Source organism: Rhineura floridana, chromosome 4 (genome assembly GCF_030035675.1).
Source record: "Rhineura floridana isolate rRhiFlo1 chromosome 4, rRhiFlo1.hap2, whole genome shotgun sequence".
Lineage (NCBI taxonomy): Eukaryota > Metazoa > Chordata > Lepidosauria > Squamata > Rhineuridae > Rhineura > Rhineura floridana.
In genome coordinates, this window is record NC_084483.1 from 53,097,911 (window position 1) to 53,124,123 (window position 26,213).

The 26,213-nt window shown below is 42.6% G+C and overlaps 1 protein-coding gene across 1 annotated transcript in view; it reads right to left on the reverse strand.

Annotated features, from left to right (window-relative positions):
- Positions 1-581: 581 nt before the first annotated feature.
- The window catches only part of LOC133384136 (protein eyes shut homolog), a 126,847-nt gene continuing 101,215 nt past the window's right edge, over positions 582-26,213 (reverse strand). Inside the window, exons 8-11 of the mRNA XM_061626065.1 lie at positions 23,055-23,229; positions 16,628-16,800; positions 6,089-6,250; positions 582-1,971 (exon numbers count right to left, since the gene is read on the reverse strand). Of these exons, the coding sequence (XP_061482049.1) occupies positions 779-1,971; positions 6,089-6,250; positions 16,628-16,800; positions 23,055-23,229 (1,703 nt within the window). The 3' untranslated portion in view covers positions 582-778. The remainder of the gene's footprint in view (positions 1,972-6,088; positions 6,251-16,627; positions 16,801-23,054; positions 23,230-26,213) is intronic.

Here is a 26,213-nt window from a genome sequence, read left to right on the forward strand (position 1 = left end):
GTGTGAGGGATTTTACACAGATATGAGATGTAAATGGATATTTTCCAGCAAACATAATGCAAGTGCTTCTGTCATCTGTTCCTTCCTCTCCCTACCCCCAGCTTCCTTAATACCACATTTAAAGTCCAGCTTTTCTTCACTGTTTTAGTGTTTATATTTTCTTATATTGTATTAAGAAAATGTCTGCTTTCAAGTATTTTATTGTTGTCAGTGAAGATGGAAGTACCCAATTGTTTTTTTAATGGAATTGTAAAAGTATTTTGTTTAAAAAATACTTTTATTTTACCACTGTATTTCTACCTCATTTGGCATTTATTTTCTGAATACATTCTAAAACTTAGAGGCAAAGTTCTATGAGAAGATGCTACTAGAAAATGCATACAATTCTATATTGAATATACTTAAGTTTTGTGTCATTGATTCCTGGGTACAAAGCCACCTATGGCAAAATTAAATACAGAAAATGAAAAAGCTTTTCTGTTTTAAAATACCTAAACTAACATGCATTAAAACAATTGCCTTTTCTCAACTATTAGCTCATAGTAGTTGCTTAGGGAATTTAAACATTTTTGCAGTCCAGCTTCTCTGTGGGAAGGGAAAATTATTAGCTTGGCTAGGATGAAAACCTTACACGGGGATGTCCAAAGAAGAGATTCAAGGGGATAAGGGCAGTAAGGAAGTCCAAAAGACAAGAACGCTGAAAGAAGGGTGCATATTATGGATCTTGCACAGTAAGTAAAGCTTCATCTCTTGTACTTAACATCCAGTTATTCAACAGTTAATCCTTATCTCCACTATAAACATTATAGCCTTCTGCCTTAACTAGCATAATCTTTTTAGAATCTTGAAACAGGGCAACATCTTTAATATTGCCAATTAGTTCATGATTAAAAAGTCCTGAGGTGACAGTGTTTACTCTCCTATCAAGTCCAAATCCTCCAAAATAGCAAATCCCTCCATAATTTAAAGCAGTGTATTTTCTTTGTGGATCTAGCTCTTCAAAGAGAACTAATTCCTCATCAAGGTACACTTTGACTAAGGTCTGGTTTTGTGCAATGGTGACAAAAGACCATTTTTTGCAACAGAGAGACTTCCTGTGTAGAATAAGAGGGATGGCAACTCTTTCTCCAAGGTTAACCACAACTTTCAGCATTCCGTTAGCAAGTCCAACTGCAAGAAAATCATTGTCTTCATTTTCAGCCTTCCCTAGCCATACAAGTAAACCATCCATCTGGTTTGTGGTAAAATTGAAAGATATTCTAGTGAATCTGAGGTCCCTTCTTTTATAATTGGGATCTACGTATTTGATGTATGAATTACCAATAAATTTTGCAGTAAAAAATGAGATGTGGTTTTCACACTGGAGGCCTGACCAGCCAAGTCTACATGCACACATATATGAAAATAAAACTGGATTAGGTATACAGGCACCTCCATGAAGACATTTATTATGTGAACAGTAAGTAGATTGTTCACATATCTTCCCCATCCAGTGCTTGGAGCAGAAGCAAGAAAAACCTGATGGTTCAACTTTGCATTTTCCATTATTTTTGCACACTGTATATCCACACGGAGTTCCATCACAGTCGCCTACATTGGAGCCACCTTTAGCGCCGTTCTCGGTCAGTTTCAGCTCTTTGCTATTGACAATAACCTCTCGAATGCAACCAGTAAAGCCAATGGGCTCATTCTTGACTGCCATGGGATTAACCAGATTTAAAGAGGTGACCCCTCCTACATAGAAATCTGTGTGCGTGTCTAAGGCGGTCATTCCACTGCTAGCTTTCTGGGTTATATTGATGCCATTGAGCTCCAGATAGCCTTCATTGCCAACTCTTCCTGCTTTAATTAAATACCATGAACTGTTTATGCTGTGTACATTTTGGAAAGTCTGCAAAATTACTGTTCTGTCACCAAGGTTGTAGCGCAGTTGTATATACCCATTTACTAAGGAGATACTTAGGAAATCACCTATGGAGAAAGAAAGGGGAAAATGCTTCAACATTCTGTGTTCAGGTATGTTCTTTGGCTAAGCTTTACTAGACAGTGGCCTTGGCATTGTGCAGAATGGGTCTGCATTGCACAACTTGTGACACACCAAGCTACATGCACCCCACTAGCCATGTGTTGTGACTTGCCGGGTGCTTGACAACCACCTTGTTCTGCAGGTTAAGGGCAGGCAGCAAACACAGCTTTATCAAACTTTCGCCATACATGACTGACAGTTCTACAGGTTGAATATAGAACATGCCCTCTACAGGTGTTCACGGTGAGTGTGTGAAGGTAGCAGCAGGGTTGTATGGAGAAGCCCCACTCCCAATGTCCCCATCCCCATACAAAGTCTGAAAGGGGGATTCTAACCATGTCCAGCTGAATGCAGTTAAAAGTCTCCATGTGATTGGGTCTCCATACTTATCAGGGTTTCCAACTGCATAGAGGCATCTAGCTGCATTCATCCAAGCATGCTTGGAAGCTCCCTTTAGACCTTCCTGCTCAAAGTGGGAAGGTGCACACACAAGCTGAGGACTGGGAACAGAGATGGCATGCATGCCTTCCGCACCCCTACACCCTTCACCACCATGCCCAAATAGGGTCCCAGTTCTTTCAGAAACGGGAAGTGGAGGAAATAGTTTTTATAAATAGCAAATGAGGACTTTTTTATCATCACAAAATATAATTCTGGACAGGATATTACAAGAGCGAGTTCAAAAACTGGCTTGGTTTTAATCTTGGCTGTGAATTGACCAACATTATTTGTATGATCCAGCAATTCTGGAGAGATGGTGCCAATCGGACCTTAGGTGCGGGCAACATTAGTTTCCATAAATGGCTAAAGGGAATGTTACAGCTCAAAAAAGAGTGGCTAAAGGAAAGGATTTACATAAGGTGTGCCACAAAAACATAAGCAACAGAAACCCCTTTTATTTCTTTGGGTGGCTCCTTTCATCTGTTTAAATTATTTTGACAGGCTCATTGCAAGGCAAATATAATGGATGCAAGACTCTCCCCTCCACACATTCTTCCTGGCGGTGGGGTTCAAATAGGTGATGTGGATGTTGTAAATCAAGCAGAGTACTCCACTAATGGAGACTTGTTATTCAGAGGAAGAAAATGTGTGATTGTAATGAATGTTTGTGGCAATATGTAAATAGTGCTAAGAAACTGCTGCCCACCAGACTTGTGTTTCCATTGCATCCTGTTACCAATACCCTTGTTCTAATACCATTGGAAATAAGTCCCATTGACTTACATAGAATGTATTTCCAAGTAACTATGCCTAAGATCACAATCTTATGTACAAGCGGTGCTAGTATCCTCTTGATTTTTCAAAAGAGACAGTTAATAGTGGACACAATCATAAAGCCACTTTTTTTAGTTAGATGACCTGGCTTGGGTTTTGAGCAGAGGTGTATGTGGAGACGGGTTGGATGGGACTTCCTTTTTCTTTTTGCAGCTGTCCCCTTCCTTAGGCAATCCCTTAATTTCATACCGATTTTTTATCGGAGTTTAGACTTACCCTTGCAGGTTCTATAAGCCAGGTTTGTGGGGTAAAGGCAGTACCTGGCTTTGAGGAAAGGGTGTCTCTGAAGGGAAAGCAGCGTGTGAAATGAGGTGTGTGAAATGAAGAAAGCCACTTTTGCTTCCAATAGTGGTGGATATATTACTGTGATTAGATCCCACCTCACCCAGTTCAGATGTGTGAAACAAAGATGTGTGCATGCCTTTGTATGTTGCTGATGGACTGTCGGGGTTTGCAAAGAGCCATACAGGGTGCTGTGTTCTGCAAACCCCTTGTTGACCCAGACACATCTATGTACCCCATATCTGGCATCAAATATGATGGCAGATGAGTGTGGCTTGGCCAAAATGGCCTCACAGGCCAAAAGGGGAGGCCAAGTGGGTCTAATTAGGCCCACAATGTGACATTATAAACTGAGGGTACTTTGACTTGTCTTCTATTGCTGCATGGATCAAATTTTCTTGTGCTGCATCTGAAAAGAAACTGCACAAGGAAGATTATTTTTGGCTGCTTCCACACTAGGCAATTGGTGTGGAATTGACACACTTTTTTCTCCTTTTTTTTAACGGCATCTACGCATCATTGTTAGTGAATAATAATCATCCTGTATTTCCTTGGCTCTTCCATCTTTTATTACACCAAATAAAATCTATTTTTTTGTTAAAGATTAAGAAAGCAGTACAGTCTCCACTGGGATGGATGTTCCTTAGTGCTGCTCTTCTGTCTGTCTTGCAAGGTGTTTTCACTTGGACAGTAACTTCTTAGGGATGAACCAAATTGCCATATCTGTTTGGAGGAGCTGGGGCAGGGAGGAGGAAGTTCCTGATTCCTCCTTTTTTGTAAAAACATTTAGAGTGCACCAAAAAAGCCAGTAATTAAGGTTGAGGTGCTGAATTGCCTGAAGGGCAGGAAGTGTGGGTGATCCATAGTAGTGTGGGGAGACTTGCAAAGTCTTTGTTCAAGGCAGGAGTAGAATAAATCTTGTACTTTGCCATGGAAAAGTTTAGAAAGGAGAAAGACTTTTCACTGCTCTCCGCAGTCCAAGGCAATAGAAGCTGCTCAGAAGGGGCACTGCCCCAACAACTTCTGTCTGTTCCCAGCCAGCCCTGATCTACCTGTGTGCTTACAACCAGTCCAGGGGGTGGTGCTTCCTGTCAGCTTCCTCCTTAGTCTGTTTGGCCCTTGTAGAACAGAGGAGGGAGAAGGATGGGGATAAAACTAAAACTAGTTGGCTTTGCCTGTCATTGTCTCTGGTTCCACCTACTCTGGTTCCACCTACTGCCTCCCGCCCTCCCAATTCCAATGGCCATCAGCCACCACTGGCCCAAGGCTCCTATGAGGTCAAGTCCACATTCCTGCTTCCTCCCAGCTCTAGTCATCTCAGTATCAGTCATTTCCCCTGTCCTCCAGCCTCCACAGCATGCGGGGGGGGGGACTCCTGATGGAGCAAAGCTTCCGTTTCTCACTCCCATTATGTAATGCTGCTATACATACTTTAAAAATAAATAAATCCCCATTTCAATTTTGCAGCAAGCTTTTCTGCTTATCTCAATTGCCTTCTTAAAGTTCAGCAGTGGGAAGGAGGCTGGATAAATCTCACGTTCCTCTTTTCCTCCCCTCCCTGCTCTTGTTACTGTTTTAAAATTCTGCATTTTGATGCAATTTTTTTCTAAAAAAAAGAATGTAGAAATATTTGTGTTACTTTAAAATACAAAACAAGATACATGCACACAATGCTGAAATGGCACTGAGTCCCGAGGAGGAGAAGAAAATGGCTCTAGGAAACCGTAATTGAAGCAGCTGTTTGAAACTGTGGGGAGGGGTGTGTGTGAGCAGAGAAGGCATTAATAAAAGCTGCTGTTGCTACAGGAGGGAGGGAATGGAAATTGACACACAAGTTGTCAATTTCAACTGCCACCTCCCTCTTATCCCTTTGAAGAAGCAACTTCAGAAAACAAAGCAGTGGTTTTAGAATTAAAGCTACCATGGGGCAGGGAGGAGGGGAGAAATACTCTTCAAATGGCTCTATCATGCCCACAGTGTGTATGGAAAATAGTGACATGCACATACATCTCCCAAAAGAAAAAAAAAGTGCTATATCAGTGAAGTATGGGAAGTCAACTGAAATTCCACTTATATGTTAGAGTGAAAGAGCAATGGATTATTAGGTTAACAGCTGCCCCTCTGGATTCTGGAAGCAGCCTTCATATATAGTTTCCCATCCCTCAATACTGCACTACCTAGAATGATCACAGTTGGCCCAAGTGTATTTTTGTCAAGAGTGTAAACTCTTACTTAGCCCAGACAGTCCATGACTTTATTCTGACTTCATCAACTGATGCAGAAGCATGAGCAGAGCTTGGAAAAGTTACTTTTTTGAACTACAACTCCCATCAGCCCCAGCCAGCATGGCGCTGGCTGGGGCTGATGGGAGTTGTAGTTCAAAAAAGTAACTTTTCCAAGCTCTGAGCATGAGTCACTCTAATGAACTCATGTATGTTTGCTTTCATCATTTGTCCTTGTCGTATAATAATACAGTATAATTCAAACCCTCTCAGTGCTTCTTACCTGATCGTGGACTCAAGTGCTGGGCAGTGTAAAAGAGGATGCCATTTCCTGAAAGAGTTCGGAATTGTAGCTGGATATGAACCTTGTGTCGAATGTTGAAGGAACTGAATGACATCCAAGAAGATTTTTTGCTAGTGAAAGATGCATCACTTATGGTTAGGGCTACAAAACAAAACAGGAAAGCAATCTTGTCTTTTTAGTAGGTGGTGACAGATCATTACTTTAGCACTAGTGACATGAAGTGCAATACTTTCTCATAAATCTAATATTTTATGTTGGATATAAGACTGATTTTTTTTACAATCAATCACAAGCTTCTGAAATACATGGAGGCTGAGACAGTTATGTGTATCTCATACCAGCACACACAGGATTTGCCTTTTTGTATGCAACTGTAAATGTTTGAAAGCGACATTTGTGTGATGGTTTGGAAAAACCTGAATTCTGTATGGGGGGGTTGGCTCTATGCATACAACTGCTTTGCTGTGAGACAACTGCTGCTGGCACATGCAGACTTTTCTGCAGCTACCATGTGTCCAGGTGGCTGGGTGACAAGGTTATAAATCATACATGAAGTAATCGTGTAGTTGACAACCAATACAGTTTTCCAAGTTAAATGTCTCTATGTAGGCCTTCTGTAAACTAGTCACACCACCACTGCCATCATACACAAAAAGTCACAGAGATGTGCTCCTAAATGGCATACTTTAATTTTAGGTAAAAAAAAGATTATACTGTGCTCCAAGTGCGTTGTTGGGTTAACTGTGTGAAATATAACAGCCTAAGGGCAGCTAGTGCCATGCAACATCTGATAGCTCTGGATGGGGATGCCTCCAGCCTGTTAAATGGGGTGCAGATGAGCATTACAATACAGATACGCACCATGGAAGAAACAAAATTTCATGCAGGGATCTCCCTTGCTGGACCAGGTGAGCATTCATAGAAAAACTGGGCAAAGGAATAATATGAACAAACAGGTGGTTCTGCCATCTTTTGGCTGATTTGGATGGTACAAACAAGGTGGGATCATATATGGAAAAACCATTCATTTTTCTGAATCCATGGTGATACACACCATGTTTAATTATCTGGATTCAGAAGGATGAGTCATCTTCACGTGAGCAATTCCTGTCTGGAAGCAATATCCAAGATCACTGGTTATTGAACACTTTGGGTTGGATCCAGACTTAGTCATGTTTAGAGTAAGCCAACTGAAATCAGTGAGACACCCAGGCCAGATCCACAGAAATCAATGGGACTTCTCATGACTAAGAAATCTCATTGATTTTAAGTGTCTCTTCTAAGCATGAAAAATCTGGATCCAGCCCATTGTTGGAAATAGCTTCGCATTTCTGAAACACATTTTTTTCTATCCTTTTTTTACAAATTAAAAGAAGCATGAGTGGGCAGGATGCTTTGAGGTTGAGACAAAAAATGCCAATAATGGTAATCTTGTCAAAATGCCCTCACTCTAAATATTAAGTCATAATAATGTTTTTCTTTAGGTTGAACCATAAAGCGTACCTTGTAGACACTGCAAAAGTTTTGATGCACAGTAGTAGATTCTAAAGGAAACCCTCCCCTTTTGCTCCTTTTTCAAAATAATGGGGAGAGCGCTCAAAAACAAATACTGTCTGATACCAGCATATTACTAAATGTAAGAAGAGTTTAAAGTGTAAATCCCACTGGACCAATTAGAGTCATGGGACCGTGTTATCTTTGAAAGTTCTGTTGCCGAAGTACATTCTGCTTTCCCTCTTGCACTCATTATTCTCTGCTAGGTGCCTTACAATACAACACAATTCACCAGTCTAACCTTTGCCTTCCCATTCTATCCGTTCAGTTGTCATGGACGCCTTGCTCTCTAGCTAATTCTTCTCATACTCCTTAAGTCCAACCCTGCTTCTCTGTGCTCCCAGCTGCACTGTCTCCTGCAGCTTCATTACAAGAGATTCTCTTGAGAACTTCTGACCACCAGGATGCCCCCCCTCAAGAATACTGAAGCTATACAGCAAAGACAACATTACGCACAACACAAGATAGCCAAAATTGTTTCTCCCAGCAGCTTTTAAAACTGAGAAACAGCTGTGCGCAGGGGAGAGTTGGAATGGGGCACGGGCTGTGGCACTGGGAAAGAGGGGGCATTTAACCTCCTCCTCCCCAAAAGTGCTATTACCATTAATGGGGGCAGGGAGACATCTGTATTGTGCTGGCCTTTTCCATCTAATGGGGCTAATAGCAACCTCCACGGGAATGGTTTCAAGTTGGGGAAATGTGGGGGTTAAACATCCACTTCCCCAATCAGATTAGCAGCCCCCACCCAGTTACTTCAAAGTAATGTAGTAAATAAAAAGATGTGAGGAGGTCTGGTCATGGATCTCTTGCATCATGTGCAGTGTGACCCCAATAAGTGTAGGGTGCAATACTGACGAATGGTGGAAAAGGATAATCATTCAGTCAGGACATAGAAATGTGTTAACTAGTAGGCCACATGGCATGATAAAATGGAAACTTGGACCACCATAATGTTGCGATTTTTACTGGTTTCCTTCAGTTTAAATGCCCTGATTCTAAGCCCTTCTGGTGCCTCTTAAGGCCATACTACTGTAATGCCATGGTCTGTTTATGTTCAAGAATCTTGCCATTCATAATCATTTTTTTAAGCACAGTCAACCTTTTGCTGTTTGGGCTTCGTGGGTAAACTATAAGTAGTGCAAGCAAAAGCTTATCATGCCTGATGATTTCCACCTGATCTAAGAATATTATAGATTAAACTTTTTAGGAAAGAAGACATGCCAGAGATATTATACAGCCACAAGAGTGGCTGTATACTGTAGCCAGCGTGGATTTTTCACATTCTGCAATGTTAAATTGAATATACCCCCCATGCCATTCTGATGCTTCCATAAGCTCATTTCAAAATAAAACCTTACAAAACTTATGGTCCTGAACTCAGAAACGCTTGCTTAACCCCCCTCAGATCAGTTCTAATATTTGGTGCTTTCTCCATTCTACAAGCAGCCTTTCAGGATTTTATTTTTAACATTGGGCCCCAAGCACATTTTTTTTAAATTAAACATTTACTCAGTGCCTTTTTAAAAACAAGAAAGCCAATTCATTTTTTTAAAAACTTGAAACATAAACTTCATGATTGCCACAAGGGTCAGCCAATCAGCATTCTACACAACTAGGAAGAAGTAGGAGAGGTGGAGAGGCTTGCTTAACAACCCTCTCAATTTTCATGGCGATACACAAAACAGTCAGAGAGAATATAGAGAGTTCAAAGTCTAAAAAGAGAGGAAAAAACCTCAGAGCCCTTTTGTACTTTTTTCTGACAGAGTTCTCATAATCTGTTGAAATTCATTAAAAATCAGCCATGTTCACAGAGTACCTGTAATGCTAATACTGACCTTGCCCCATAATCTGACCTTCATCTTCTGAAGTTTAAAAGTTAAAAAAATACCTGGCTGATATTTAATTAATTTAAGAAATTTTGGCTTGAAGCCAATAATAAGGGCGGGCATGCTCAGTTAAGCCATGATAAATTGTTTTAAATTGTTTTAAAAGATGTGCTTTTAAATTTGTATATTTGTTTTTAATGTTTTTAGTTATTGTAAACTGTCCAGAGAGCTTTGGCTATGGGGCGGTATATAAATAAAATAAAATAAAATAAATAAATAAAGATTGTCCAAAGTGTAATAGAGGCCTGGTATGGATGTGGCCAGGGACAGGTTTGTTTTATATTTGGGTGGGAGGTAGGGTTGCCAGGTTCAGAGCCTGAGACTGATCCTGTCTCTTTAGGAGAAGAGAAAGTCAGCCAAGTGTAGGTGTTCTTGCAACATTGTAATGGGAAAAACCACAAGATGGAATTCTCCCTTCCCCCTGCACAACTTTTAAAGATACAGAAGGCCCTTGGTTGCCAGGCCCAGCCTCCAAAAGGTCTTCTGTATCTTTAAAAGTTGTACAGGGGGAAGGGAGAATTCCATCTTGTGGTTTTTCCTGTTACAGTGTTGCAAGAACACCTGCACTTGGCTGACATTCTCTTCTCCTAAAGATGCAGGATCAGTCTCAGGCCCTGAACCTGGCAACCCAAGAGGCTACATGTGCCTTCTGTAGAATAAAAAGGTGGGGGAACGCCTAAAAGCAATGATATTGTTCACAATGATTTCCTTTTGGAAAGAAAGGGGGCTTCCCTTCTGCCCAGTGCCCACCCACCTAAATCTCCTCCCCTCCTTCCTCCCTGCCCTTCCCCCAGGTCAGTGTTGGACTACCAGGGTTTGAATCTCCACACAGCCATGAAGCTCACTGGGTGACCTTGGGCCAGTCACTGCCTCTCAGCCTCAGAGGAAGGCAGTGGTAAAACCACATCTGAATACCATTTACCATGAAAACCCTATTCAAAGGGTCGCCATAAGTCTGGTCGACTTGAAGGCAGTCCATTTCCATTTTTAAACATGATTGCACAGAAATAAATCCCATTGAACTCAAAAAGTATGCAAATGACCAAAGCCACCCTCCTTTCTCCTCCCTCCTATACCTTCCCTCTTGCCCCTCCCCTTCCAATCCCCTCCTTCCCCTTCCCCCTCCTCTTCCTCCTTCCCGTGGTCAGTTTTACTTATCTTAAGCATGATTGCATGGAAGTAAATACCATTGAACTCTATAAGCATGCAAATGATCAAACCTCCCCTCCCCCTTCCTTAGCCCCCCTCAGATATGCTCCTTCCCCTTCCCCCTCCCTCTCCCCCTCCCCCATGGTCAGTTTTACCTATCCTAATCATGATTGCATAGGAGTAAATCCGATTGAACTCAATAATCATGCAAATGATCTGACCTGCCTTTCCCCTCCTTTCCCTTTCCTCTTCCTTCCTCCTCCCCTCCCCTCTTCCTTCTTCCTCCTCCCCTGCCCACTTCAGCCCTCTGTCGTCGTCCCCTGGTCAGTTTTACCTATCTTAAGCATGATTGCACGGGAGTATATCCCACTGAACTCAATAAACATGCAAATCTGGACAGGGATGACCTCGCCTCAGTTGTTCATGCTCTGGTAACTTCTAGGTTGGATTACTGTAATGCGCTCTACCGGAAGCTTCAGCTAGTGTAAAACGCAGCAGCCAGACTGCTGACGAGGACCAGCCGGTCAGCGCATATGACACCTGTTCTGGCCCGTTTGCACTGGCTACCCATTTGTTTCTGAGCCAGATTCAAGGTGCTGGTTTTGACCTATAAAGCCTTACACGGCGTGGGACCGCAATATCTTGTGGAACGCCTCTCCCGCTATGAACCGACCCAGTCACTTCGCTCAGCATCTAAGGCCCTCCTCCGGGTACCAACCCATCGGGAAGCCCGGAGGACAGTTACTCGATCTAGGGCCTTTTCTGTAGTGGCCCCCGAACTGTGGAACAGCCTCCCCGAAGAAGTACACCTGGCGCTGACGCTTCTATCTTTTTGGCGCCAGGTTAAGACCTGGCTATGCTCCCAGGCATTTTAAGCGTTTAATGTTATAACTTTAAATCTTTTATTTTTTTGTTTGTTGCTTATGTTTACTGTTGGTAGTTGATTTTATTGTGATATTCTGTATTTTAACCTTTTTGTACACCGCCCAGAGAGCCACTCGCTATGGGCGGTTTATAAATGAAACAAATAAAATAAATAAATAAAAAATAAATGATCGCATCTGTCCTTCTTCTCCCCTCCCCTTCCTGCCTGCTCCCATCCCAGTCATTCCCTCTGCCTTTCCTCCCCTCCCTCCTCCTCCTCCTCCTCCCTTCCCCATCCCCTGTGGTCAATTTCACTTTTCCTAAGCATGATTGCTGAACTCAATAAGCATGCAAATAATCAATCCATTCTCAGCAAACTTGCACAGGATCCCATTTCTTACCTCCCGGATTAAAAAGCAGGGAAATTCACTAATGGGCAAAAAACCTTGCGGTTTAAGAACGTACCTATAGCCCACAGATATTTCTATCAAACTTTAAAAAGCAGGGAAATTGGGCAGCTTTAGTGAATGCACCAGGGGAGCAGGACACCTGAACTCCTCTCTGAGATATTGGACTGCCTTACAAACTGGTCAAAATGCAAACACCATTTGGGTTGGTCTTTCACAGTCCAATCCACTTGCTGTGTAGCTTGGACGAATTTGGTAACATGTGCCTCTGAGCAGATGGTGAGTGGTGGCAACAACTTCAGGATGTTTAAAACAAAAAAGGATTGTTTGGAGCTCCAAAGGAATCTTTTTGAACTGGATAAATGGGCAGCAAAATGGTGTGATTGAATGTAAGCAAGTGTGAAGAAATGCACATTGAGGTCAGAGCTGGCACTGACTGACCTGGAAAGAGAACTTGAGGCCATGATGAATAGTTCAATGAAAACCTTAATCCATTGTGTGGCAGCTGTGAAAAAGGTAAATTCCATGCTAGGGTCCATTGAATCACTCATTAGGAAATGCATAAAAAATAAAACTGCCAATATTGTAACACTATAGATCAGTATGGGGCAACCATATTTAGAATATAGTTCTGGTCATCACATCTCAAGAAATTGTAGAGCTGGAAAAGGTGCGGAAAAGGACAACCAGAATGGTCAGAGAAGTGGAGCAACTCTTTTATGAAGAAAGGTTACAATGTTTCAGGTGAGTAAGTGATGGACATAGTAGACATATACTAAATTGTGCGTGGTGTGGAGAACTTGGGTAAAGATAATTTTTTACCCCTCTCTCTTGCAGTACTAACATCTGGAGTCATCCAATGATGTTGAACGGCAAGATGTTCAGGATAGACAAAAGGAAGTACTTTTCACACAAAGCATAGTTAAACTATGGCATTTGCTGCCATAGTGTGGGGTCAGTCACCAACCTAGAGGGCTTTGAAAGGTAACTAGACAAATTCATGGAGGATAAGGCTTAGAATGGGTACTACTAGTAATGATGGCTGTATGCTACTTTTAGGATCAGAGGTGCCAGGCTTTGAATACTGGTTGCTAGGGAATAACTGCAGAGGAGAACCATTTGCCCTCGAGTCCAGCTTATGGATTTCTCATAGGCATGTGGTTGGCCACTCTGGGAAGCAGGATGCTGGACTAGATAGGTCCTTGGTCTGATCCAGGACGACTCCTGTGAAGTTACCGATTTTGTAAAAACCCTTTAGCCATATATATAGGCACTTGGAGAAATTACTGCTTATTATAAAATTATAATAAGCAATAATTTATCCAAGTGCCTGTATATAAGTACAGGGACAGCAAACACACAGTTCAATTAATGCTTTTAGTCATATAAATTATTGTCCTATGCTGCCATCTACAGAATACCTTTCATTATGGCACTACTGTCATGACTATAGTGTTACAAACAATAATGGGATGAAAGGTATTCTCTGCCAGTGTGTTGTAAAAGCAGAGTTATTTCCATTCCCAGGCCAGGTTATACACCATCCCTTCTTAGCACCAGCATGCAGTTTTAAATCCCATACACCTGACACTTGATTTTCAGTCCGTCTCTCAATTTGGTGGGGCCAAATTTTATTCAATTTGGAGAAATATCATCACTGATTATATTGCTGTATTTGTGTGAAGATAGACTTCACCAAAAGAAGTTATTAGTAATGTTGGTGAAGTTTTTAATATTCTGATTAAGAAGACAAATCTTCATGACCTGTAATACCTGTCTTCTATCCGAACAGAGGATTACAGCCTTCTGAGTTCTTCTCCAGCTCAAGTTTTAATCTAAGTCACAGAAGAAATGCATGTCATTCTCTCTCCCAAATTCTCATGTTCCTGACCTGGTGGCATAGCCACCAAATTCACAGGCCTCCATGCCTCCCCTAGTGACTTGAATCCTGCTACACCTGGTAGACCTAGGAAATGTATTCCTGGGGTGTCTGAATCTTTTCTACAGACATCGGCTGTAGTTCTCTGAGTCGGGTCTATCTCTGCTAGGTCTTAACAATTAAGCCCATGCCCAACACAACATGCAATAACCTATACTACTGAGTTTTGGTTCTTTCCCATAATTTTAATTGCTTGCTTTTGAAATAATTTGTCTGATCAGCATGCAACTTAGTTATTTGTGAACTATGCCTAAACTGCTTATTTCTTTTATATAGAAAGAGTTGCTTTTAATATGCACAGACTATTTGATTAGCATAAAGTCCCTATATTGGGTTAGTCACTCATTATTCATTTTGTTTTCAAAGCTTGCAGAATGTCCTTTTTCACATTCCTAGGCTTATGGGGGCCTTTGAAAAACAGAGATTTTTCACAGTGCCAGGCTTGACAGTGTGAGGTTGGGTGAAGTTGTGCTCCCGAATTGGGGCTGGAATATTTTGTGTTATGGAGAAAGTCATGTCCTTTTCAACCATTGGCTAGGTTAACATCTGTTGATATTGAAATCGTAACAAACTTTACTGGGAGAGGGAGCACAAGGACGATGTTAACAGTAGCAGGAAAATACGTAAGTTTAATAAGATTCTTGCCCTTCATACAATTAAAGCTGTTCTTGTTACTATAAACAAGCTAACCCGGATTGCAGTTCACATGCCAGATAATTTGCACCTCAGTCCTTAATGATGCATTACATGCTACCAAATGCTAGCTTCAGTTCCAAAGATTCCCTTTCTCTGATGAAAGCATGTCAAATCAGAGGAAGACTCCTGTCAGAAAGGAAACTTTCAATCAAATCCACTATGACTAATCCTAAATATAACTTTCATCTCGTTAAGGTTGTGACGTGGGGTATCCGTTTCACAGAACTCAATAGTGACCTTAAATCCATAGGCTCTGATTTAACTGGTTTGTGTTTTGTACATTCAGTTGTGTATTGATCAACTTTGGCTATTGTCAGATCCTACAAACAGCAAGTGCTGAAGTGCCCTTGTTTTCATGGACCTATAGTTTTAACTGGCCTTTTGCTTTACCCTTGCATGGTCAGGCCATCGAGCAACAAGCAGACACAGATGTCCTGCTGGTGCACAGAGCAGCTAACGTCAGGCCTGTTTAGTTTGCAAAACAGACTTCATGCTTCCCTAAAATGGTTTACCTGGAATGGGGAGTTGCCATACAAATGGGTCACCATGTGTGCTTGTGGATTTCATCTGTATCAATCCCACATGCAATTATGGTGACAGCAACATCACTGCGTAAAAGAGTTTCACCCATGATCTCTGGCTCCAAATGTTGCTGTAGCATCTGGGAAGCAAAATGGCTTCTGCTTTCTTAAACACTCTCCTTAGTAGGTTGGGCAAATAATTATTACTGATCATGATCCCACTGCCCTGTATGACTAATCATTCTCGCCAGGCTATATTCAACTATCACTCAAACCTACCGTGCAGGCACATTATTTCTCCTACACAACCTTGGACAACCTATGCTTGGTTTGCTCTTCTGCATCCTGGAGGGCATTTCATTTGTTTGCTGTCCTTGGACAATTGGCAAAATTTGATTAGTATTCTTGCTGCTTGTTTTTTTCTTGACTGTCCCTTCCACGTATCATACATCCTCAGGTATTCTTTAATGTGTCTCCTTGCTTCCTTCCATGGTGGCTGTTACTATTCATGCCCTCTCTCCCCTCCGTTTCCTATTCTCCTGGGCTATGCACTGGTCTCTCTTCTGTTTCTATACCTACTATCAATCCACGGACAAGAGGATGCTCAGGGTGGATAAAGAGTTGATTGTTTACAGGCTGCCATTCACTTAACCCAAAAGAAAAGGGAAATTATACTTTGAAAAAATCTCATGACCATTCATTATGCTGCCAACAGAAGGGGAAATGGAGGTCAAGGATTTTCAAGGAGAACACAGGAAGCTGTTTCATGACAAAGCTTCCACTTCTGTTGCACTGATGCATTTCTGGGATTTATTTACTGTTGGGGTTTACAAAGAGGGCAAGAGTTCCTTGCCTGTTCTCAGGGGTCTGATGTGAGTAATTTGTACTTGCAGCACATCACATAAGGGGGCAAAGTGCCGCTAATTCATGATGTTAAGTGCTGATTCAGTTGTTTTCTAATGTGCAAAGCACCGTTGGTTCTTATTTCATGCCAAGAGGGTAGTACAACAGTTAAAGCCCCAGTGAGACAGAACTATTTGAAGCATTGTGCCAGAAACAGTAATTGTAGTGACTGATTTTAACAGAATAAGGGTAACTAATCGGAATAAGGAAAATAATCAAAGCAAACTTTATCAGCAGGGATCAAGGACCTTTCTGGTAAAGAGTCTACAGTCACATTACTATTTAACTAGGAAGTGCATACTCTGAGCATGCGTTAGCTCTGTGATAGTCTGTGCCCTCCCCTTTTTCTAGGTCAACAACTGCTAAGATCTTTCAGCAATAATGAGCAGCTATGCGAGTCAGGTTCTTCTTTCTCCTTCCAATCCTAAGGACTATGACTATGAGCCAATAACCCTTTTACTATTATTTTTCCCTTCAGACAAAGAAGAACCTTCTCTACTATTTCCTAAACAGTCATATTCACGTTAAGAAAAGTAGGTAAAAGGAAAACTCCCTGGTAATGCCATACTAGAGATCTACATTGGAGGTCTTTGCCATACCTTGTTCACAGTAGACACCAGTGGTTCCTAGTGGGCAGTGGCAGGTGTATCCACCAGGCAATGGGGAACAGGTGGAACCTTGTCTGCATCTATGTGGTGGGTTGTGCTCAGGATCACACATGGAAATTGTCTCTGTGCAGAATGCTCCTTTCCAGCCAGTGGGACAATGACAGCTAAGAGTGTGCACAAAAGAGAAAACAGGATATTATCATTTCAGGGCTGACCAGTCAGTGTGTATTAGACAGCCCCTATGCCTTTGCCTTTTCTTTTTTTAAGACAGAAGCATTTTGGCGGTGGGGAATTTGGAGCAGAGTAACAGTGAGCGTAACCCTTTCCCCACCTCTCCTCTCCAAGTATTCCTTCTAGCTGCTTTTCCTGATGCAGAGCTTAAAACACCTTGCAAGCACATGTTCCGAAATGCATGAGAGGTTCTTTGGAGCAGAAGGAGGTGGGGAAAGGGGTTAAGCCCTCCTTCCCCCTGCTGCTTTTCTGCTCCAGTCTTCCCCCACCAACGCTGCTTTTCTTGTTTTGAAAAACAGGATGGGTCCCTAAAACATACATCTCAGGTGTCATAGGCTGCCAGATTTAGGATTCCCCACCCCCTTCCACCCAACACACAAAGCTGCCTTTTGGATGCTTGGGAAGATTGATCTCTGTAGAGAAGCTTGTTTTGTTCATGGGTTGCATTCACAGATGCCCTGTATATAGATTTCAGTTCAGTTCAGCTGAGCAAGAACAGACCTGTGCAACCTGGTGGGGATGAGCTGGAGCTCAGTGGTAGAGTATCTGCTTTGGATGCAGAACGTCCCAAGCACCTCCGGGGAGGGCTGGCCAGACCTCTGCCTGAAACCCTGTCTGTCAGTGTAGACCAGGAGTGGGAAACCTTTGGCCTCCAGAAGTTGCTGGACTACACCACTCCCATCAGCCCCACCAATCATGGTCAATGCCAGATATTATGGGAGTTGTAGTTCAGCAACATCTGGAGGGCCAAAGGTTCCCCACATCAGCTGCAGACAATACGGAGCTAGATGGACCAATGGTCTGACTCAGTATAAGGCAGCTTCATCTGTTTCTATGGGTAAATACTACTTTGGCTTTTTGGTATTGTTATAGGATTGTGGGGTTGGGATGGATGATGTCTGTGGATCCCTTCCAAGTCTGTAATCCTGTATCTGGAAGTTGGGGTCTACAATAGAAGAAACCAGCTGTAATGGACCAAGCCAGTGTCTTTGTCTGGTTAATGGGTCTGTCGAGTGCCCCTATTAATATGCATAAGGACTTGGTCAGGAGAGCAATGTGTTGCCATAGGAACAAGGGTATCCCTCCCTCCCTTATCTGGTTGGGGCAGTAAGTAGATTTTTGGATTAGCCTGAGGCAGAGCTGAGAGCTGAAAAGCCATAGAGAGGCTTGCTCTGTGTGCTGAACCCCAAGCTATGGCTTTGGGGACTCCTCTTGAAAGCTAATGGCAAAACAAGTTCTCTTGAGGTATTAATGCTGTGAGCCCTGCCATCTTATGCTCAGGTTGCTTATATGTGTAAATAAACCATATATCATAAAGACACCACAGTCTCAGCTGACTTTCATTCCAAAGAAACCAAACGCTGGGTAAGCGCAGGGACCCCTGGAAGTCTCACACCACTCAGAGACTGGCGTGTGCGCAACGGGATTGTTTTATGCTCAGTTTCAGAGATAAGCTCAAGCTGCCAACATTTTCAAAATTTGGCATGTCTGACTGCATGGTAGTGCACCACATTGTAATCAATTCAAAGAAATTGCCCAGTGCCAGATGCTTCCTTGTATTATTTTCAACAAGAGTGTTACATACCAAAATAGCTGTTGCTCAATGGCAACCTATTTTCTTGTTCTTTTCTTCTACACCAAGGGTGTAAAAAGATTATTACTAGAGGTTTGAATGCCTGTTGGAATGCATTTCCCCTCAGATGAAGAACAGAGGTTTACCCAACTGATAAGCAGAATGTGAAGTTTACCTTAACCCCCCCCCACAGGAAATAGTGTGCATTGCCTATTTAAATCAGCAGTATTGTCCCCATAGCAACAGGCTCTCCAATTTAAATGCATTGCACATCAACTGCAAATGGAGGTTCTAACGCAGTGAAGCAATCTCTCAAAAAGTGAAAAATCCCTACAAGGAAATGATTTTTAGGAGCTAAAATGATGTCTGGAAACAAACCCAGACTCTCTGAGGAACAGAGCTCTTAACAGAAAGAAGAAGAAAAAGATGGCTCCTGTACTCACAGGAACAGCAAAATATGGCACTGGCAGGAAGACACTGCTGACAGGAATCACAAATGTCTATTTGTGGCTATAACAAGCTACTTTTCCTGAGTTTGGAGAGGGATTCAAGGAGCCGTATAACAACTACTACAAGATGACAGTGGGGAAAGCAATAAAAAAAGCACTCATTGCCTTTGCAGGGACTATCTGCTATTCAGTAAGGGATTTGGTGTGGACCCCTGAAGCAACATTTTAAAATTAAGAAAGTAAGCTGTGCAGCATCAGCCTAAAGTCCCATCTAGTCCAGAATCCTGTTCTCACCAGATGCCTACATAGTTAATACTTCATAATCTAAGAGCAAAAGATTATGCTCAGGGAAATCTTGAGATGAGAAATGAAATCAAAGGAGCATGGCGCTAGGAAATGGAGTAATGGATGACTTGACTACCCTGACACAGACTGGCTACATATGTGTTCCAGTCATGACAAAGAGGTAACATTTCTAGATACCTGAAATAACTGTGCCCTTAGAACAGTTGGACATGGAACCGACTAGAGGGGTGGCGACCCCAGACTTAAGATTAAGCGGCACCCAGGACCTGGCGCAAGATGTAAGTGTTGTCAAACCAATTGGGAGCAGTGACCATAGGGTTAATTAAACATACATGTAAATGGCCAATTGCCAAGAAAATCCAATGTGGTCACACTTGACTTCAAAAGAGGAAACTTCCCCAAAAATGAGGGGATTGGTAAAAATAAAGTTGAAAGGCAAAGTCCAAAGGGCCAAATTACTCCAAAATGTTTGGGAGTTGTTTAAAAACATAATATTAGAACTCCTGGAGTGTATGCTGCAATCAGGAAAGGTACCACCAGGGCCAAGAGGATGCCGGCATGGTTAACAAGCAAAGTCAAAGAAGCTATTAGAGGCAAGTGTTTTCCTTCATAAAATGGAAGTATTGTCTGAATGAGGAGAATGAGGAGAATAAAAAGAAACACAAACTCTGGCAAAAGAAATGCAAGAAGACAATAAGGGATGCTAAAAAAAGAAATTGAGGATCACATTACTAAAAACAAAAAACAACAACAAAAATTCCTTAAATACATTCAATGCAGGAGACCATCTAGGGAGGTGGTTGGATGATAAGGGAGTCAAAGGTGTGCTAAAGCAGGATAAGGAGACTGCAGAAAAGCTAAATGAATTCTTTATATCTGTCTTCACAGCAGAGGATATAGGGCAGATATCTGTGCCTGAACTAACTTTTGCAAGAAGGGAGTCTGACGAACTGAGGCAAATAGTGGTGACAAGAGATTAAGTTCTAGGCTGAATAGACAAAATAGAAATGACAAATCTCTGAGTCTGGATGGCATCCACATGGGAAGCCGTTTAGAGAAAAGGCGGGTCAGAAGAGACATGATAGAAGTTTATAAAAGTATACATGGCATTGAGAAAGTGGATAGAGAAAAGTTTTTCTCCCTCTCTCATAATACTAGAACTCATGGACATTCAAAGAAACTGAATGTTGGAAGATTCAGGACAGACAAAAGGAAGTACTTCTTTACTCAGCGCATAGTTAAACTATGGGATTTGCTCCCACAGGACGCAGTGACGGCCACCAGCCTGGATGGCTTTAAAAGAAGATTAGACAAATTCATGGAGGACAGGACTATCAATGGCTACTAGCCGTGATGGCTGTGCTCTGCCACCCTAGTCAGAGGCAGCATGCTTCTGAAAACCAGTTGCCGGAAGCCTCAGGAGGGGAGAGTGTTCTTGCACTCGAGTCCTGCTTGCAGGCTTCCCCCAGGCACCTGGTTGGCCACTGTGAGAACAGGATGCTGGACTAGATGGGCCACTGGCCTGATCCAGCAGGCTCTTCTTATGTTCTTATGGGAGTTCTAAAATTGCTCAATTATGTGATTGATGCTCTTCTAACAACAACATGTAACTTGTGCCTCAGATCTGCCTCTATGCCTAAGGACCAGAAAGTGGCCAGTGAAACACCAATCTTTAAAAAGGGATCCAGGAAATTACAGGTAGAAAGTGTTGTTGCTGGTAGAAAGTATTGTTAGATACAATAACCCAGCATATACTGTAGAAGAACTAGCCTTGCTAAAGCAGAACCAACATGGTTTCTGCAATGGTAAGTCCTGTCTTACTAACCTACTAGAGTTCTTTAAGGGTCTCAACAAGTGTATAGATAGAGGTGATCCAGTGGACAGCGTGTACTCGGACATTCAAAAAGCTTTTGACAAGGTATCTTACCAAAGACTCCTGAGTAAGCTTAGCAGTCATGGTATAAGAGGAGAGATCCTCTTGTGGATAAGGAATTAGGGTCATAGCTCAATGAAGATGTCGACCCAGTGTGTGTGGCAGCTGTGAAAAAGGCAATTCCATGCTAGGAATCACTAAGAAAGGTATTGAAAATAAATCTGCCAATATCATAATGTCACTGTATAAATCTATGATGCAGCTGCATTTGGAATATTGTGTACAGTTCTGGTCTCCTCACCTCATAAAGGATATTGTAGAGCTGGAAAAGGCTCAGAAAAGGGTGACCAAAATGATCAGGGGGATGAAGCAACTCCCCTATTTGAAAAGCTTGCAGCATTTGGGACTTTTTAGTTTAGAGAAAAGGCAAGTAAGAGGTGACATGACAGAAGTGTACTAAATTATGCATAGCATGGAGAAAGTGGATATATAATTTCCCCCCTCTTCCTTTCTCATAATGCTAGAACTCGTGCACATCCAATGAAGCTGAATGTGGGAAGATTCAGCCAAACTAAAGTACTACTTCATACAGTGCATAGTTAAACTATGGAATTCTTCCCCATAGGAGACAGTGATCGTCACCAACTGAGATGGCTTTAAAAGAGGATTAGACACATTCATGGAGGATAATGGTATCAATGGCATGATGGCTGTGCTCTGTCTCCATAGTCAGAGGCACTTGACTTTCAAATACCAGTTGCTAGAAACTGCAGGAGGGGAGAGTGCTCTTGCACTCAAGTCCTTCTTGAGAGCTTCCCAGAGGTTGGCCACTGTGTGAACAGGACGCTGGACTAGATGGGCCACTGGCTTGATCCAGCAGGCTCTTATGTTTTTACTATAAGCTCCTTCACTCACTGCCTCAGACTACTGACACCTATACAAAAATAGCTATAGGAGAAGACTCCACCTTATCCACATTTGACAAAAGGCATGAGAGTGGGTGAATTATATGACAACATTCAGGTTCACGGAGCGGAGGAAGCATCATGCTTTGCATGGCTTCTCCTTGGTGTTTCACCTAGCTACACCACAGACAAAAGCAAGCCTGGGGATTGTGCTGCAATGAGGGAAGGAGAATTGAAGTTAAGAATGAACCAGGATTATTGGGAGGGGAGGGATACTAAGGGTAAGTAGCCACTTACTCCTAGCTACCCCCCTCCCTCCCCAATAATTCTGGTGGGGATCTTTGAGAAGAGTTGGATCTAATACTTGAGCCTTTATACCTAGTAGACAGTTGGACTATCTAGCCTAGTAGAGTCTACTCTGAGTTCTGGTGACTCTACAAGGTCTCAAGCAGAGATCTTTCACAGTCAAGCTGCATGTGAAGCAGAAATGGGAATCTGTGAGCCGCCAGAGGTTGTTGGACTACAACTTCCATCATCCCTGACCTTTGGCCATGCTGGCTGGGGTCTACATGGGAGCTGAATTCGAAAAACATCTGAAGGGCCACATGTTCTCCATCCCTAATGTAAAAAATATGTTCTGCCACTCATGTGTGACTTTACCCTCAATCAATCCCCAAGGTGGAAGCTGCAGTGGAACTATAGTGTTGGGCCAAGGTGGGAGCTTGGATGTGTATGTTAGTGGATAGAGGATTTGAATATGCATCTAAGGTCTGGAGAAAGGCCATAGCTCAATGGAAGACCATTTGCTTTTCATGCAGAAGGTCCCAAATTCAATCCCTGGCATCTCCAGGTAGAATGGGGAGAGATGCCTGTCTGAAATCCTGGAGAGATGCTGCCACTCAGTGTAGGCAATACTGAGTTGGATGGACCAATGGTGCGATTCCATATAAGGCAGCTTCTATGTTCCTATGTCTTTTTATTTACAAACACATAACCTAAGGTGTATGAGAACCATGGTGTAAGATAGCATGAATTTGATATATTCTCATGCAATAGTTGACTGAGATGCATTTACACTTACTAAACTGTAGAGCCACTTTCCATACATGTTCCTCCATTTCTGCATTTTATTAATTGGCACGGAGACTCTTCACACTGTCCTATGCTGCGACCAGCATTTGGATGGCCTTCTGGAATCCCAGGTGCTTTAAACTGCTGGTCCCTCCCAGTGCGAACTTGTATGTCAAATATGCAACCTCAAAAGAAAGGAAAAGTGGAAAGGTTATGCACTTCAACAAAAAGGTTATGGAAGAAAACAAAAGAAAATATTAATGCATTTGTTTGAGTTTCACCACAGTGGCAAGGTCATGTTCAGTGGTAATTTATTTATCACAATGCAATATATAGCTAACTTAGTTAAAAGGTACAAATGTATTCATAGAAAATTAAGAGGCAAAAAACAGTACCCAGGCTCAGTCATAATATCATTTAGTCATGGGTAGTTCTCTAAGGCTCCAAGGAGATGTTCATTGAAACATGCTGCAAAAGTGACAGCAATGCATCTAGGTCAGGGTTTATCAACCTTTGGGCCCAGTGGGCATATTTGCAAACCAGAGAAACTGTCATAGGCACCACGTATGTGCTGCAACTACACACACACATGCACTGCAACTGCACACATGGATGCACTTCCCCTCTTCCCTACCAGCTTTTAGACTTGAAAAAAGATGTTTTTGCTTTTTTCCCAAGGCTAATGGTGTATGGATGTGATCTTCCCAGAGAATACAAGTGGGGAAGCAAGAGTTAACTTTCCCAAGCCTGATTTTAGCAGAGGGAGGGGGACAGATCTCTATGGGCACCAGAGAAGGCCTCTGTGGGCACATGTGTGCCCATCGGCACTTCTTTGGTGACTCATGGTCCAGGCAATATGTCTCTCATAATAATGGCTAGCTAGGTAAACACATGGTATGTGTATATTTTAAAAGAGAAAATATGAAACACTCTCTCTCTCTCTCTCTCTCTCTCTCTCTCTCTCTGTCATAACTGATGTAGCACATGTGGATTTTGTTCTTGGGTATATGCACTTGCATTTAAAACATCTTGTAAGAAGCCTTGTCTTCATACTGGCACAACCTAAAAAATGTGTAAACTCCATTGAGACACATAACTGATGGTTGGGCAGGTTGTTTGTCTAGCTGCCAGTTTCCCTGCCCTTTTAAATAAGCAAATAGTGCCTGATATTTTTGAAGCATGCCAGTCTGGGCCAGCTTTCTGACTTCAGTAACATACTTCAGTGCATTTCCTTTACTTTGTTATGTTAAATGTAAGAGGCAATCTGGTGAGAAATCCAGAGTGAAGAAGTAAGGCCCATTGAGTTCAATGGGAGTCACTCCCTACTTAGGGTGTTTCAGATTGGAGTCATAGGCTGCACATACCATGCACATTTGAAGCACATGACTTCCCCAAAGGATCCTGGGAATTATAGTTTACCCCTCGCAGATCTACAATTCCCAGCAAACTTCAGTTTCCAGGATTCTTTGGGGGAAGTCATGCACTTAAAGGCCCTTTTTCAGATAGTTAAAAACACTTTTAAAAGAGATATACTCATAATAGCAGCAACCCATCCCCAGGAACCCTGACATCCTGTCCTGCAGAGGTAAAGGTCTTATCTGGGGACAGGTCGGAAGCTAGCCAGTCTTTCCTTTTCACGGTTTGTTTTTCCTTCTAAATCAGAGGTGCACTTTGATCCAGAACTAGAAAGGGGGAGTATATATGGCTTTTAAAAACTGGGTCTGGAATACTGAGCACAGTTATGGGGAAGTTAGACTCACTGAACTTTATGAGAGTCCATCCTGAGTTGACATGATGAGAACTGCACTGCAAAATGTACACGTTTAAGTTTTGAGAAATAAAAGGGAGCACAAAGGGGGACATCACAAGCCTAGAGAGTCCTGTTTCCCTACCCCAAGTTCAAGCCTAATCCAGTCAAAGAGCTGGAAATTCTATGGAAAACCATCTCCCAACAGTAGAATTTCTCCAAATGGTTTTGCCTATCCCTATAGCGCAGGGCTGGGGAACCTTTGTCCTCCAGATGTTGCTGGACATCAACTCCTACCAGTCCCAGCCAACACAGCAGGCAAATAGGGATGATGGGAGTTGTAGTCCAGCAGCATCTGAAGGGCAAAAGGGTCCTCCTCCTTGATGAAATGGAAATGGACTGCCCTCAAGTCGATTCCAACTTATGGCTACCCTATGAATAGGGTTTTCATGGTAAGTGGTATTCAGAGGGGGTTTACCATTGCCTCCCTCTGAGGCTAGTCCTCCCCAGCTGGCTAGGGCCTGCTCAGCTTGCCACAGCTGCACAAGCCAGCCCCTTCCTTGTCCGCAACTGCCAGCTGGGGGGCAACTGGGCTCCTTGGGACTATGCAGCTTGCCCACAGCTGCACAGGTGGCAGGGCATCTAACCCCTGAGCTACTCACTGTGGGTGTGTGTGACGTTCCCACCTTTGGCTCCACTTGTCAGGTTCCCACCTGCTTGTGGCTACCACCTTTCACTGGCACCACCTCAGGACACCACCACTCAGGATCGTCGTTTTTATTTTTTCTCACTCTGCTCTAGCACAGATCTCTCAAGTTCCCACTGCTAGGCAGCACCACCAGTCACTCCCTGTAAACAATACTGCTAGAGACTTTGCCTCAGTCTCTCTATAGCTTGTTACTTTGTGTCTGGGTGCGCTTGCTGTCCACAACTCCCCTGTATCTTTGTCTATAAAGCATACAATCCTGGGTTGCTCTGGATACTTGACGTTGTTACAATATCTCCCTTCACCACTGCCACCATATGATACAGTTTCCCTTCAGCCTTGGTAATTACCCTGCCCTCCCTTCTGGTCTGTGTATTCCCAGCCAAGGATCAGGCTTTTGGTAAACCAATAAAAGTATTTATTTGATAACACCAGGAAATAACAAGATTACTTTAGGAATGTTTAACAAGCGTATGGTTTCATATAGTGTCACTCTTTATGTTTCTGGTCATATATATACTGTCTAAATATCAGCCAAATATAATCCAACCCTCCCTCAGAACTCTGCCAACCAACCCATCCAAATAACTCTCCACTAACGACTCTCCAACAACTCTCACCAACTGACCCTCTCAACTGTCATCCTCCCATTTATATCTTCAGCCATTCAAACAGTCAGCCAATCATCATCCAGCATTCTCCAGCCTTCCAACCCA